This window comes from Centruroides vittatus, unplaced genomic scaffold (genome assembly GCF_030686945.1).
Source record: "Centruroides vittatus isolate TY-2023 unplaced genomic scaffold, ASM3068694v2 scaffold_1015, whole genome shotgun sequence".
In the NCBI taxonomy this organism is placed as follows: Eukaryota; Metazoa; Arthropoda; class Arachnida; order Scorpiones; family Buthidae; genus Centruroides; species Centruroides vittatus.
This window is the reverse complement of record NW_027122666.1, coordinates 2,623,620-2,640,393: the sequence shown is the minus strand read 5'-3', so window position 1 is coordinate 2,640,393 and position 16,774 is coordinate 2,623,620. Positions and strand designations below refer to the sequence as shown.

General features: G+C 28.6%; 1 protein-coding gene across 1 annotated transcript in view; it reads left to right on the top strand.

The window, feature by feature from the left end:
• Nucleotides 1-16,644, top strand: part of LOC136986280 (cell adhesion molecule DSCAML1-like) — a 50,581-nt gene extending 33,937 nt beyond the window's left edge. The window contains exons 28-36 of the mRNA XM_067283775.1: nucleotides 10,893-11,018; nucleotides 11,090-11,254; nucleotides 11,462-11,532; nucleotides 11,628-11,874; nucleotides 11,951-12,049; nucleotides 12,907-13,095; nucleotides 15,866-16,000; nucleotides 16,070-16,343; nucleotides 16,406-16,644. Coding sequence (XP_067139876.1) covers nucleotides 10,893-11,018; nucleotides 11,090-11,254; nucleotides 11,462-11,532; nucleotides 11,628-11,874; nucleotides 11,951-12,049; nucleotides 12,907-13,095; nucleotides 15,866-16,000; nucleotides 16,070-16,343; nucleotides 16,406-16,427 — 1,328 coding nt within the window. The 3' untranslated portion in view covers nucleotides 16,428-16,644. The remainder of the gene's footprint in view (nucleotides 1-10,892; nucleotides 11,019-11,089; nucleotides 11,255-11,461; nucleotides 11,533-11,627; nucleotides 11,875-11,950; nucleotides 12,050-12,906; nucleotides 13,096-15,865; nucleotides 16,001-16,069; nucleotides 16,344-16,405) is intronic.
• The last annotated feature ends 130 nt before the right edge of the window (nucleotides 16,645-16,774 follow it).

The window sequence follows — 16,774 nt, the reverse complement described above, 5'->3', positions numbered from 1 at the left end:
CCTAAAATGTGTTGCAAAGTATGCAACCCCTCCAAACTTACGCTTATGTCAAAGAGAATTTTCTAAATTTTTTTAAATTTTATTTTTGGGGTCCTGGAATTTTTTTCACTTCACTTTTATCTTTTATTAATGTATTAAACATACATAGCCTGATCCTGCATATGCATTATCAGGTGAAGACCAGAGGTAACAGAATAACAAATTGTGTACATCGGTAGAGAAAACACATTCAATTGTGCGATTTGAGTTAACAGAGAGTTAAACTATTTACAAACAAGTACATATTATTTTACATGTAGCGTGCCCAGCGCTGGCAAGAGAAGGCACAACAACAAGTGTGATTACAAGGATATATGTGGAGACGCGAAGGGAGAATAAATACAAGGTTAACATGAGGAAGATGCAAAGAGTTGGTAGATCAATCGACCTGGTTGCAGCAACTCTTACCTGATGGTCGTGGCCCGGAAATATTTCTTGATAAACCTTTGAAAGAGGTCATACATTTCTTGCGTGTTAAGAAGTTCCCAGGGTTGACAAGGCCAACTACCACCGTTCCTGATAACAGTTAATTTAAGTTCGTTTCGCTCGGTCTCGGTTATAGGGCAATCGAAGACGTAATGGTAGCTCCCATCGATTTTATCACAGAAATTACATTTGTTACAATTTCCAATGGAGAACCTATGCTTATAAGCGTTAAACCTGCCATGATTTGTATAAAATTGTACGCTGTAATGGTCGTTTTTGATCCAATTGTTGAGAAAATATTGTTGTATATCTGGGATAAAGCTGTATGTGATGGTATGATTGTCTTCCTCCCATTCATGTTGCCAATCGGTGAGAAGATCTTTGAATAGTAATTTCTTCACTTTCTTAAGAGGAATTTTATTATAGGAGAAAGGGAGGGAATCGTTTCTAGCTGCTTCTTTGGCAAGGACATCTGCCCTCTCATTACCAGCAGTTCCGGCATGAGCTTGAGTCCACTTTAACGAGTAACGGTTCTCAGAATCATGTAAGTGCTTGTGCACCTCAACAATCATAGGGTGGAGGCTGTTGCTTTCGATGAGACTCAGCGCAGAGGCACTGTTAGAGGTGATTGTGATATTATATCCTGTATAGGTGTCATTGCACCATTTAATAGCTTGAGTTATTGCAAAAAGTTCTGCCTGGAAGACAGAACACAAGTGATCCGGGCGACACTGCTTACTGAACACTTCGCTGTTGTCTATATAACAGACAAAGCTACAGCCTTTTTGCTCGTCAATGCCAGAACCATCTGTGAAGATGGTACACGATGGCTCAGTATCTGTGAAAGGGCTCCTGGAATGTCAGAATTGATCAAAATGATTGAAAAAATGGAAATCTGTGATTAAATTTCGATAGCAATTTTCTGCCTATTAAGAATTTGAAGTGCCAATAACACATTTTTCCTTTCTCCCTGGAGAGCTTTGATGGCGCGCTATAAGAGGCTTTTTTTCTATTAATATTTAAGATATAAATTTAGAATTAATCGATAACTTAAAGTTTTCAGAAGAAATTTTTAATAGTAATAAATAAACTGATTATTTTCAAATAGCCATTTACTTATTTCACAACGTAGTTTAATAAAATCTATTAGAAAAAGAAGATATAAGCTATTTGCTTAGTTTGAAATGTCACTAACATAAACGTTTATTATCATAGAGCCTGCATCTCCTGCTTTTGATCTTCAAGTAAGTGAGAAATCAACCGCTTCAGCTGTTTTAACTTGGAAGGTAATTATTTAGATTTATGATCTAATTTTTTGCAGTTTTATATTTCCATTTTTACTAAAAACTATAAATACACAAACACAATTAGCCTCCACCAAAGCATCAGTGGAACGGACCATTATTGGGATTTTACATTGGATATAAGAAAACCAATCAAGGGTCACAAATATCTTATTCATATAAAAACGTGAAAATTAATCACAAAGCAGAAATTCAAAAAACTGTATTGAACGATCTGCAGAAGACTTCGACTTACACTGTGACTGTTATCGCTTACAACAGGGCTGGATTAGGTCCACCTTCGGAGCCGATACTCTTAACGACGTCCTACGTTGGTAAATGAAAATTTAATAATAAAAGTTAAGTATAACGAATTTATAAACTTTTAATTAAACTTTATTTTTAAGAATCTCCTCCAACACCGCGGATATCTATTTTGTCAACTGATCCAAATTCAGTGACTATGAGAATTTTATGGTCTTCGAAGAGAAACACTCCTTTAACTGGTATTTCATTTTGATTTGTTTAAATACTTTTTGTGATTTTAATTCATTATTAATTTTGTGAATTTTAAATTTTTCTTAATAGGTTATGTTGCTCACGTAAAACCTACTAACGGGCAGTGGCAAATGGTTCGACTGCCATTGTCTCCAAATAATAATTATACTATCGGAGGATTGGTCAGTGGAGTTCAATATCAAATGTATTTAACAGCGAAGAACGAATATGGAGACAGTGGACCCACTGAAGTACTCAGCTTTCTTACAGCAAATAAAAGTAAGAAAATATTTAAATTGTATATTTTTCCATTTTTATCAATATATATTTTACAATGAATGCTATTTCGTATTATTTATCTTGAGTTAACATTAATTTAAGCGTAATTAAAACACTTTTCTGTATTATACTTGTCTGCTTTAAAGATAATGGCAGATCATTTGTGTTTGAAAAGTATGTCTTATTTCGAATCAGACCAAATTAATAAATTAACTTTATTTTACTTAAATTTCTGTTAAAACGTAAATCAAAATTCAGAAGTTAAATTTTTATGATTTGTTTTCCTTTTTCTAATTGACACAACTAAAGTTTAATAAAAATAGTATTTCTGTTTATTTTCCTTAAAAATAATATATTCTTAGAAAATAGAAAAAATCTGGCCTTTATATTTAAACAAAACTGGAGAAATAGATCCTAAACAAAAATCTCTCATTGGCTTAGGACTCTGTAACGAAATCTAGAAAGACAACATTACAATAAATATTTTTACAAATAAATAAAATAATTATGAACACCATTTACTTGGTGTAATAGAAAAAATAATTTAACTTCAAAAATACTTAAGAATTCAAGATATAATAGTGCACAAATCAATTGGAATGCACAATATACCAGCACTATACATTCATTCGTACTATTAACAAAGGGAAATATACTGATATATTTTAATTGTAATTGGAGTTTTTGTAATTGAACTTGTGTATTTATATATCCTAAAATTTAAAATATTATTCCTACTCATAATAATTAGAGTAAGAGACTAACTTTTAACATAATTTTAAATGTTAATTTTAGAAGAAACTGTTTATTTTTCCAGAAGCAGATGACGAACCACTTTATCAACAACTTTCCTTTACACTACCTGTCGTCGTCTCATTGGTAATAATTATAATTCTTCCTCTGGTATCCTGTTGCTGCATGCACAAATTAGACAGGCCATTTTTAGAACCAGGTTTGTTTTATTCTTAAGTATTTTTATTAATTTTTTTTCATTATTATTCATAAACTGGTCTTTATGCACTAGAAGGTGTCGAGGCACGCGGCTTCACTTATACAGCAGCCACTCCAACTCAAAGACCCGATTTAGTAACGACAGGAATGGTTCGTTCCTTACCACGTGCCCCAGTTCCAGCTCCTACTCCCGCTCCTCCTCCTGTTCCCATTCCGGCATCCACTCCTGTACAGAATCAATCCACTTACTCCGCTCTTCATACATATGGAAGTGAAGCGGACTATGATGATCCTAGATACGACAGTGTGGTGGAAGAAATGAAGAATTTCTTAGGTGCCAATGCTATGTGAGTTATTGTTTTTGGTGTTTTCAATGTTGAAAATTTCTCGATCGTTAAAATATTTATTTATTATAGGAATCGCAAAACAACTTTGTAAATCATTCAAAACTTTTGGAGATTTTTATGTGCATTTAAAAGTTTCCAAAGGAAAGCTTTTATATCTTAAAATATGTCCAATTACAATCTACAACATGAAAACTGTTAAATGTTTCTGTAGATAATATGATTAGAAGAATTGTGTGATTTGTTAAAAGTTTGCATCCTGTAAGACTTCTTAGACCATATTTGTTTTTATGAAAATAAAACATTTTTATTCATTATTAATATTTGTTCTTTGCCTTATTTTATTTCAACTGTATCGTGACTATCTTTCTTGCTAATTTATATACCCTGTAGTTAATTTTTAGAATTTAGAAAGTACATATTAATAAATCTGAAGATTTCAGGTGAGTCTTTGAATATTATTATTTTAGAATCTTTATGAAAATTTGATTAACGGTTTTATTTTTAATTAATAGCTAAATTTTGAAAAATATTATTTCTTCAAAGTATTATTTTAATACTGTCCTCACATGATGTAAGTAAATATTTTTTACGTTTTACATTTGAAAATAATAATATGTAGCATGTAGTCATTATTATTTTTAAAATTTATTATTAATTATTGCACCTTGTGTTCAATGTAAACACAAATTAAAAATATAATTATTTTTACAATAGTAAGGTATTATTAAATAAATTTTTGAAACTGAATTTTCTTATTTTTATTATTGTATAACTAAAATGCCATATTTTACCACTATGTGTCGCTCTACTCAACATTGTTTAGTATTATTCGGAATGAGTTTATCCATCTAAAAATCTAGATTCAAGTAAAACGTTAACGTAGTTTTTTTTTTAATATTTGTTCAAACAAGAATAATAGGAATTTCATAATTTAATAGGACTGACATTTTCTGGATATTTACTCACGTAGATCTAATTTTACAGGGCCATGTAAGTTTTAACGAAAATGGAAGTGTGGCTTCACTGCAACAGAGCCGAGCTATGCAAGGACTGCAGCTACTCATTGTGATTTCATAACTATTGCACTGATATATGCTTCTAATTTGCTATGGAAATACATCTGAATCGCAATTTACTAGTTTGGTGTTTGTATTTATGGATTTGTCATCTTATTTATCCCATTATCACGGAAGGTAAGTAATAAGTTTGTTCTTTATTCTACTATCGGTCGCCATCTTGGCTTCCTACAAAAGATTGGAAATGATCATTGATTATAAGGTGAAAAATAATCCGTTAAAATTAACTAATATTTATTTGATTTTTATATGAAACATCTATCTTTTTTAGAGTTGTGATTCGTTTGGTTTTAATATTTAATATAAAGAATGAAAGTGTTTAATAGTTTTGTTAATTTGTGAAATTTATTCACTGTTAATATTTATAAAAGCGAAGTACAATAGGACCTTAATTTAACGGACCGGATAGATATCCGATATTGACAAGTTCATTAGATTGTATGTATTTTAAACAACGTATAATAGTAATGAACTTACAATGTACCGGATGTATTAAAATGTAATTGTAATGTACTGTAAATTGAGCAATTTATACAAGCCACTAACACATTTGTTAAAAATTTAAACATAAATTTACAATATAAACCAAAGTTTATTTTAATTAAACGTGATAAACACTTTCCTCCTGCTGACTCATTGATCTAACTGTTTAGCATGCTCTATTCGAGAATAAAAGAAAAGTTACTAAAATTTTTGTTTAGGACAGAAAAATAATTTGTTTGTTAAATCGAGATCCTTCTATAATTTGGTTGTTATTATTTTAAAATAAATTTTATTTATTTAAACAAATTTTATATTACAAAGAACAAATGTTTAATTTAGCACTGATAATTCAGTATTATACACATTATAGCACAACACTATTGAACAAATATTTATATAATTTAAATGACAATTATTTTACAAATTAATTATTAAAATGCGTTTACAATAAACTTAAAGAAAAAGATTAAAAAATAATACTTTATATATTTTAATGATTTATTATACTACTTCAATATACTTTGATAATGATTTTTTAACACTTGCACTGTGATTAAATATTTATAATTTTATTGGGTTTTAAATGAATATGACAATAATAATTAGGAATGTGTGATATAAAATTTTATATAATATATTTTTATTTAGTTGAAAGCAAAACTTTATAAATTATGAGTTCAGTTTTGTTAATAGCTAACTTCGGTTATTAATTTGCATATGTTTCTATGCAGTCATTTCTGTACCTAAATAAAATACTACTGTATACTACTATACTACTACTATCTAAAATGCTCTTTAAAAAAACATAATTTTTCAGATTTTTTTTTCAGTGACCTAATTTTATCTTAAATTGTTTAGTTGTGTTAAGTCCTCCTTACATTAAATAAATAAAAAAAATTAACGGTTACTTTAACGCAGAAACGAATTAAATATCAAATATATATACATACATTTATAATACATTATAAATTTTATAAATATCTAAGAGATAATAACAAAAACCAGAAATATCTAACATTCGTAAAACTGCTTAATTAGCTTTTACTTAAGGATCTTGTGAATTTGATAGCGATAACACACTAAAGTTTATACTAGCATTCATCTTAATCAGTTATAGTTTTTATATAATTTAAAGTAAGAATGAAAATGTATTTAGTAAAGTATTAAATTTTAAATATATCTATTTCTGAAATGAAAACATTTTCAATGATACTGTTTAACTGCATTTTTCATTAATATTTATAATAATGTTGATGAAAAATAAAACGTTATTTTTGATTCTGTTTTTCTATAATTATATGATTCTATGATTATATAATTCTATGATTCTATAATTAAACTTTTTTAAAAGGGGAGAAATTTAAAGTAAAATAATGAATAAACACTACAAATTATTTAAAGTGATGAGGTCTGTGTAAACATTTGAAGTATGAGAGTTTGAAAGTCATATGATTTGGTAATAGCATTATTTTCTCGCAAAGTAAAATCCTACATTAAGTAATTCAGAGATAATGAAGGGTTCTATAATTAAACTTTTATGAAGGTGGTCCTTTTACGTGACCATTCATTGGCGCTCAACAAGGTTGACGCTATATAAGAACGCATTTATTTATGCCATTTTAAAGGATTTCTAGAATAATTTAGCTCGTCGTAAAGATTTTATTGCAAATTAAATATAACTTATATTTTATTTATACATATTTTAATTACAAAAATATATTAAGCAAATTTTTCTGTTGTTTATATTATTACAGATAATTTAGTTTGTGTCATTTCAATTTTATCATTAAAACTTTTTGCTATTTCAGATTTATCTTTTACATAAGTTGTATAAGCTTTTATTTTTGTTATGTTTAATATATATATATATATTCCTTTTGATGAAATCTGAATTAACTAAAAAATAGACATTTTCGTTTATTTCAAAATATGTATTTTAAAATTCATTTATTCTAAAAAATGTTTGTTAAAATGTCAATTAAATTATACTTACTGCACAGTTTATTTTTTAATTTTAAAAACTAAATTATTTGAATTTTTTCATAAAGAAAATCATATTTGCATAATGCTATAATGCCTAATTATAATTTTTTATAAATTTTTTAATTTTACATCTCAGTTACTCAGGCAATATCGAACATTCTACGATTGCATTGCAATTTCAATATATCATGAATGTCCTTTATTTTTTTTCTAATATAGCTACGTATTTGGCTATTAGTTTAAGATTTATCACACCACGTTTTTTTAAGAAACTTGACATGGACTTTTTTTCTTTTTTAATTCCAACTCCAATATGTACTGTACATTTCGGGTTATTTTCACCCTCTTCTCAATTTTTCCATAAACCATTTTTATACAGCCATTTTATCGGAAGTTTCTCTGCATTTCTATGCAAAGAAACTTCCGGTAAAATGGTTGTATAAAATTTAATTCAAGTGAATAATGTAAAATTGATTGATTGTTATTTTTACTTTTTAAGAAATGTTGTGGTAAAAAATTACAATTTATGGAAAAATTAAAGAAAAAACTAGCAAAATGCTACTTATTTACAAGATTGTATTTTACAAGAAGAAAAATTTGTTTAATAGAAAAATATTTTACTCCACTTGAAGAGAGAGAAATAACCCGAACGTAGATATAAAAGTTGGAATTAAAAAAGAAAAAGTCCAAGTCAAGTTTCTTAAAAAACGTGGTGTGATAAGTCCTAAACTAATAGCCAAATACGTAGCTATATAAGAAAAAAGAAAATTCTTTTATTTATTTGATGATGATAATATTTTTATTACGGTTTTCATTGAGTTGAAATCCAGTTAAAAATTGATCACTATTGTAGAGACAGAAATAAAAAAGAAAAAATAAAGATAGAAGAGAAATAATCATCTTACATTTTAAAATAAATTTTTCTTTGTTTTTTAATCTATTATGAACAATCTCTTCAGTCTTTAAGATTAAAAAAATAATAATAATAAAAGCAAAGAGCAATCTTGTAAAGGATGATATTTGTCAATTTTCAAATGACTAAGGATTCAAAAGTGGAAAAGCTCTAATTAGCTAACAGAAATATGGTGTTAATACACATGAATTGCGAGAAATTGAAAAATATATTTAAAGATGAAGAAAGTTGAGTACATTTTTGGCAGATTAAACTATTTATTTTAATAATTAAAGTGTAAGCTCACCTTACACAGATAATGAAGTTTTTTACAGCCTTTAAACATGTTATCTATTCTAATTTTTACATGGATAGAAATTTAAATTTAGTTAATAAAACAGTCACACTTTGAGTGAAGCTAATGGAAATGCTTTGTTTTTTTTTCTTTTTACATTCATGATTTACTTGTCAGATTCTTTAGTAAAGGATAGTAATGTCTATCTTCTGGGTGCATTTTTTATTTAAAAAATAGAGAAAAGTGTGTTCATCAGGATTTTAATTTTCTTTGAGGATCATGAAAAAGCTGTAATCGAAATTTATCAGTGTTTAGCTCTTCGCATTTATTTTCTAACTTAATCTACACTTTTTAATTTCTGAAGTTAATTTGTCTTAACAAATCTTGCGATCTAACGTATTCGAATTGAATTAAAAATATTACGTTAATTTATTAAAATAAATTATGAAGATCATTTTAAATAACCACATGTTTGCTATTCTATTTATATGCTTTTTAAAATTTTATAAATACGTTTAATTTAGATGCAATATGATTTATGTTTATTATTTTATAGTTCCTCCGAAAATTGTGCCGCAAATTAGTGAAAATAGCTTAAAAGAAGGACAAAGATATATAGCTACGTGTGGAATTAGTGAAGGCGATCCACCATTAACTTTTCAATGGTCAAAGAATGGTAAACCATTGACAGAATCCTCTCATTTGGTAATTCATCGCCAAGGGGATTTTTCAACTTCTCTCATCATAGCATCCGTTAAAGGTGCTGATAGCGGAAATTATACCTGTGTAGTAACGAATAGAGCTGGATCGGATAATTTAATGACGAAATTACTTGTTTCAGGTGAGGAATTAAAAAGTTTAAAAGGGATGTTATAGTTATAAAAAGTTAAATTGATTTTTTTACGTACGAATTCTGATTTAGTGCCACCTGCGTGGGTTCGTCAACCATATGACGTATCAGTTAAAGCGGGAAACAAATTAGTTCTTCATTGCGAAGCTGATGGCTATCCAGCACCAACCGTTAAATGGAGAAGAACAAAAGGTAAAGTACAGTACATAATTTAAATCTGTCAATAGAATAATTTAAGCCGCATTATAATAACGACTTAAATTATTCTATTAACGGACTTAATATAATTAATACATTTTGACTTTTTAAAAACATATTTTCCATTAAATAATTTAAATATTATAAGGCAACTAAATCAATTAATCGCTATTATCGACATCACACATAAAATAGTCTTTCGAAATCGTAAATTACACCTATTACAATTGATGTGCATTTAATATATACACTGTAGAAACAACATTATAGCTTATATACTGAAAGAAACAGATGTATAAATCAGTAACTATATCAATAAATGATATTTTTTCGATATAAAAATATTTAATATTTGCATACCTGTTAAACAATTTCTAATTAAAAATTAGAATAAGGACATTTTAAACTAAAAATATTTTAAATGGTTTATTACAAGTATATTTATTTTAAAAAAATTCATAAATGGATAGGTGTGAATAAGAAAAACTAATTAACAGATAATAAGATATTTTAAAATTGATCTGTTTAGGATTCAACATTGCTCAATCATCTCCTGTAACAGAAAGCAACTGGAAGATTATTGACAGTGGCACAATGAGTACTGTTGCTGCAAGGAAAGACGATGAAGGATTCTATACATGTGAAGTGGGAAATGGTGTCGGAGAGAACTTGTCAAAGACTGTTAGAATTGAAGTTCAAGGTAAAATTGTAGTGAATTTCTACTAAATAAATATATAATCGAAATTGAATATTTTAAAGAAAATAACAAAATTTATATGATAAATTACAAAAATTAGATATTAAATATATTAAGAGTATACTGTATTCATATAGTTCCACCGACAGTTAACGTAGAGTCAGTTCAAAAAATGGTTAGAAATGGTGAAGATTCTATATTAGTTTGTAACATAACTGGAGATAAACCGCTAAATATTTATTGGACTAAAGACGGAAACAAGCCAGAAGACAATCAAAGGTGGAAAGAAACTTTAATAGTGTATATAAATAGATATTTCCATGAGCTGTTTTAATAATTTACTTTTCAATTGCTAAAATAATTATCAGGATACAAATAGTACACACGAATTTTGAAAGAAGCTACAAATCAGTGTTAAATATTGAATCTACTAATAGAGAAGACAGTGGATTGTATGTTTGTAGTGCCAATAACACATTTGGACATAGCCAGATGGCTATTAGGTTAGGAATTGTTGGTATGTTTCTTAATATTAATAATACTTTAATTTAATATCAAAAATAATATTTAAGGATGAGTCTGATAAAATTTTTAGAGCCACCAAGCCAACCCGAAGAATTAAAGGTGAAATCAGTATGGAGTAGAAGTGTTCGGCTCAGTTGGTTGCAGCCTTATAATGGAAATACTGCAATTCAAAAATACATTTGTATTTATAAGAAAGGTGATAATAAATGAGTTTCATTATAAACGTTGATTTATATTTAGTTATATTCAGTACGAATGTTATTGTAGAAGGTAAGGACAATCCCTTAGAACTAAAAATTGATGGATCTCAAATGTCAGTCATTGTCCTTCGTTTGAAGCCATTTACGAAATATCAATTTCAAGTTGTTGCTATCAATGAAGTAGGAAGTAGCAAACCATCAAAAATCGTTGAAGCCATTACTTCCGAAGAAGGTAACTCTCTCAACATTAGCAATACCTTTTCCGAAATTTTAATACTAAAATACTTTAATTAAGCTAATGAATGCCATTCTTTAATATTTGCAATATAAAAATTTATATCTTAATTCAAAAAAGTGATATTTTTGGTGGTGATAATAAATTAATCAAAAAAGGCTGAATTAATTGTTAATACAAATAGGTTTTTTTTTCAAATTTTAGAACCTACATCACCTGCTTTCGATCTTCAAGTAAGCGAAAAATCAACTGCTTCAGCTGTTTTATCTTGGAAAGTAATTATCTACAAGTATATCTTTGAACAAATGTTTTCATTTATGTGTTGACTATTATATTTTATAATAATAATTTTAAAATTTATAAACTTTAGTCACCATCTAGACAACAATGGAATGGATTATTACTGGGATTTTATATTGGATATAAGAAAACGAGTCAGGGATCACATATATCTTATTCATATAAAAATGTGAAAATGGATCACAAGCATGAATTTCAAAGAGCTAAATTAGATAATCTCCAGAAAACGTCGACTTATACAGTGATCGTCATTGCTTACAATAGAGCTGGATTGGGTCCACCTTCAGAACCGATACTTATAACTACTTCTTATGTTGGTAAGATAAAGTTTGTTAATTCAAATTAAATATTTTGTTAAATACGTTTACCTGATGATGATAATTTTTTTTTCAGAATCGCCTCCAACACCTCGGATATCAATTTTGACAACTGACTCTAACTCAGTGACAATGAGAATCTTATGGTCCTCAAAAAGAAACACACCTTTAACTGGTATTTGATATAAATTAAGTTTAATGTTGTTATTTAATTTTATCCTTTATTACATGTGTTTGATGTTTTCTTCGGTTGTAAGAAAACGGAAATAGTTGGTGTGTTAGAAGTATGTTTAAGTTAATTATAAGCAAGAATAATGCTTTATCTATAAATACAATTAATTTTTGTTAATTGGTTTAGCTAGTATACGCTACAGGAGTAAATTTCGTAGAAATGATGGGTTACTTTGTAACAGCATATGAAAGTGTAGGGAGTAAAATTACAGAATTATAAGATACAGGCAGAGAAATAAAACATCTCATATATAGGAGATTTAACCTAAGGACGAAAAAGTTGTTAATCGTGTAATTGTAATTTTTGAAGTGAGGTACTACTATGAATTATAACAGAAGTGAAAAAAGTGGTGCGCTTATAAGCGCAATGGAGTCTGTTAGAAAAGTTTGATAGTGTTCTGAAGATAAGAAATGGCTGGTTTTCTGTCTTAATTATTTTATTTTATTGCTCTCTTATTTTTGAAAAAGTTTTCTACATTCAATATCATATTGTCAACAAATTTTAGTTTTATATTTTTTTGGTGATAGTAAAAATAATAATATTTAGATTTAATGATAATAAAAAATAGAATTTAGTGTTTATAGTCTTATAATAATGGTTGATAATTGTTTCAAAATAATCTTTTAATATTGAGTGAATATAGAAAATTCCTATATTTTAATTGACCATTTGATAAAATTTCCACTTTATTTTTTAAATTATATTATAAATAATAATAATTCGTTGATATTAAAATGTTAATTATTATAAAATAAATTTAAATAACGAATAATCTCCTAAATGATATTTAATTTTTATAGGTTACGTTGCCCATATAAAACCAACAAATGGACAATGGCAAATGGTTCGTCTTCCACTATCCCCAAATCATAATTACACAATAGGAGGATTGGTCGGAGGTGTACAGTACCAAATGTATCTGACAGCAAAGAATAAATATGGAGATAGTGGACCCACCGAAGTACTCAGTTTTCTCACAGCAAATAAAAGTAATAAATAAATGTGAATTGATTATTATATTAATTTTCTCATTTAAAATTTTTATTCTTTTAATTCTATTTTACTGATATCTTCGAAAAAATAATTAGAATAATGAGCTAAAAATTTATTCTGCAAATTATAATGCTTGTTTATATGTAATTATTTTTAATTACTTTTAAATAATTATAAAGTCAAATAATAAACAACAAAATTAGATAAGGAGGTATGTATTTTTCTATTTTATTATTTTAAAATTATAATTCTAAATAAGTTTGAAATATAAAATAAATATATCTTATATTTTCATAAAAGGGTATATTTTTAATTATTTTATAAAACTAATAATTCTACTGATTATGCTTACATCAATATTTAAAATAAAGAAAACTGAAAGGTACGAGAGAGAGTCAAAGCAAATTGAAACTGATTTTTTACATGATATTCACTCTAGGGAAGGTGAATGTGGTCTTATTCCTATGGAATTTAATGCACTTTTTTGAAGACACAATTTAATGCAGTATTTGAAGACATACTAGTCCATTTTTTAAAAAATGTAATTGACAATTGCCTCGATTACCTGTTATTGTAGAGGGAAATGGATTCCCCATAACTTCGACTTCGGTACTGAGAATAGGAAAAAGTCGCAAAGTGTTAAATCTGTGATGTACGATAAAATGGAGCGCACGAAATTATCTTGGTCAAATACTCAGTCTTTCAGTTAACAGCATATGGGCGCACATTGTCCCGATGTAGTCGCCAACCATTACCATGGAAATCAGGACATTTCTTCTGAATGTGATATAACATAAGTGTGCATTACTGGACAGTTATTACTGGCCGGCGACTGTTGTATTCAGCAATATATGTCGGCACATTTCTTGGCAATCAAAAAAGATAATGACCATTCCTTGCCAACCCAGCATGAAATACATCTTACTGATTATTTTCATGCTGTGCTGACTAGTTTGCACTTAGAACCGAGATGACGTAGAAGGATTTATCACTTGCGACAACTGATAGCAGAAATGCGTCACCAATATCAGTCACCACCAAAGTTTGAAACTCTTGGGCTGACTTCCTTTCGAACGTGCTTCTGCTCAAATATCGGAAAAATCAAAGAACCCATCGAGAACAAACGCGTTTCGTATACGACGGTCATAAAAAGTTGTATGGACACTCCCATAGGAGACGTTCAAATATATCGGCATTTTTTTAAAACTCTTTCCGCCCTGTAGGCACTAAGAGGGCCTCTATTAGCAAGCCCATTATGAGTTCGGCTAGGCTCACAATGGGACGGCCGGGTGGGGAGGGATGGGGCCCGACATATCCAGACAGACCGAAAAATTTTTGGGAATTAATCGACCCTTCCGGAATGGATTCAGGGTTTCCCAGAGCGATTGGCTGTCACCTTGACCGCTCAGCCATCCAGCCGCTTATATCAGCAGTTGATAAACTGCTGATGGTAAGTCGTTGGGTCTTTCGGACAATGACAGTAGTGTTAATGTTTGCTTCAAGATTTGTTAATGTTTGCTTCAAGATTGAATTCCTGTCTTTTATAGAATGCATTTAACCATTCACAACACACCTCTTTCAACATTTCATAAGCTTCAGTTTTTTTTTTTTTTCAAGCGGAAGCAAGATTTTAGCGCTGCTTAATATTTTTCATGATTAACTCCAGTTTGTTGTTACCTTTTAGCGCTATGAGCGTACAGAGCAAATTATATATTTGCTCTGCACGCTCTAACAGAATTTAGCCAAAAACGAAGCATTTTATTTACGTACAATTTTTTGACAGATGCTTCAATCATTGTTCTTAACAAGAATATAGATTCGAAATTTATTACTGTACTTTCGACAGAAAAAAAATCAATCTCAATTTGTTTTCGAAGTTTTATCCTGTAAAATATTGCAGCAGTAAATCTACGTACAATTGCTCTTAAACTCTCAGATATTTTAAACTGAATAAAACATTAAAATTTTTTAATATCTTAATTAATTTTTTATATTATGAATTTATAAATTATGAATAATTTGTTCTTTTTTGTAAATTCGGGAGATCGCTTGAAATATATTTTAAAAAAGTATATTTATATATATAATATTCTAAAAAACTTTCAAAAGAAAAGTCCACTTTAAAATAATGAATATGATAAAAAGTACACTGATTTTTTTGACAGTCCTTTTTTATTATCGAAGAGATGCACTCACATCATGTGCATTTCGAAGTATATTAATTAACAGCCTCTTCAGTGTTAGAAATATACAGTAATAATAACGTGAACTTTCTAGTATACAAGAGTACCGATATACAATTTAGTCACACACTGGCGGTCATTTTTATAATAAGCGTATAATACCAACCGGTAAAAATGTGCATATTGTCATTTACATTCAATTTATTTTTAGTATTAATGATTATTAAATGCTCTTTACACTTTCTTTTATAAATGTTTTTTCCTATCAGTTTATTTTAATTTATTCTTATTTATTTTTTGTTTGTTTCTTTAGAAAAAGGCGAGACCAACCACATGACCAGATGAAACAACTTCATTTAATTTTTACGATGATACTGTGTCAAGTGTTCAAATGTCCATAGAAAAGTCGAACTGTCATCGTAAAAAAATTAAATAAAGTTGTCGCATCTGATCATATATTGCTTCGCCTTCTAGAAAAACAAATAATTGTTAACAAAGCGGTTCTCTATAATTAATAATTAAAAATAAATAATTTCTATTAATACCTAAATACTTTTATCGATGATTGATTTTTGAAATTTAGAAAACGATGATGAACCTCTTTATCAGCAACTTTCATTTACTCTACCTGTCGTCGTCTCATTGGTCATCATTGTAATTCTGCCTTTAGTATCCTGTTGCTGCATGCACAAATTAGACAGACCTTTACTAGAACCAGGTTTGTTTTATTCTTAACTTTCAATTCGATTTTCATACATATATTCATGAACTGGTCTTTATGCACTAGAAGGTGTCGAGGCACGCGGCTTTACTTATACAGCAGCCACTCCAACTCAAAGACCCGATTTAGTAACGACAGGAATGGTTCGTTCCTTACCACGTGCTCCAGTTCCAGCTCCTACTCCTGCTCCTCCTCCTGCTCCCATTCCGGCATCCACTCCTGTTCAGAATCAATCCACTTACTCCGCTCTTCATACATATGGAAGCGAAGCGGACTATGATGATCCTAGATACGACAGTGTGGTGGAAGAAATGAAGAATTTCTTAGGTGTCAATGCCATGTGAGTACAGTTTTTGCTTAATTTAAAAAAATATTTTCCTGTATTTATTATATTTTTTATAGGAATCGCAAAACTACTTTGTAGAAAATTCAACTCATACAACTTTTGTGTGCATTCAATAATTATGGGGGAACAGAATTTTTAAATTAGAGTTTGTTCAAAAGAAAGTACAGCATGAACTGTTAGATGTTTCTGTAGAATGAATAGGAAAATTTTTGTGGTTTGTTACAATTTTGCATCTTGTAAACAAATTATACTTATATCATTTCTTGTTTTTTATGAAAATAAACTTTTTAATGGTTATTAATAAAAGTGTCAGTTTCTATTTTTACTTCTATAAGTTACACAAAATTATAAAAACCATTTAGTTTTTTTAGCTTCTTCATATAATAACTGGTATGTACTTAAAATTTTAATCGTACGTATTCAAA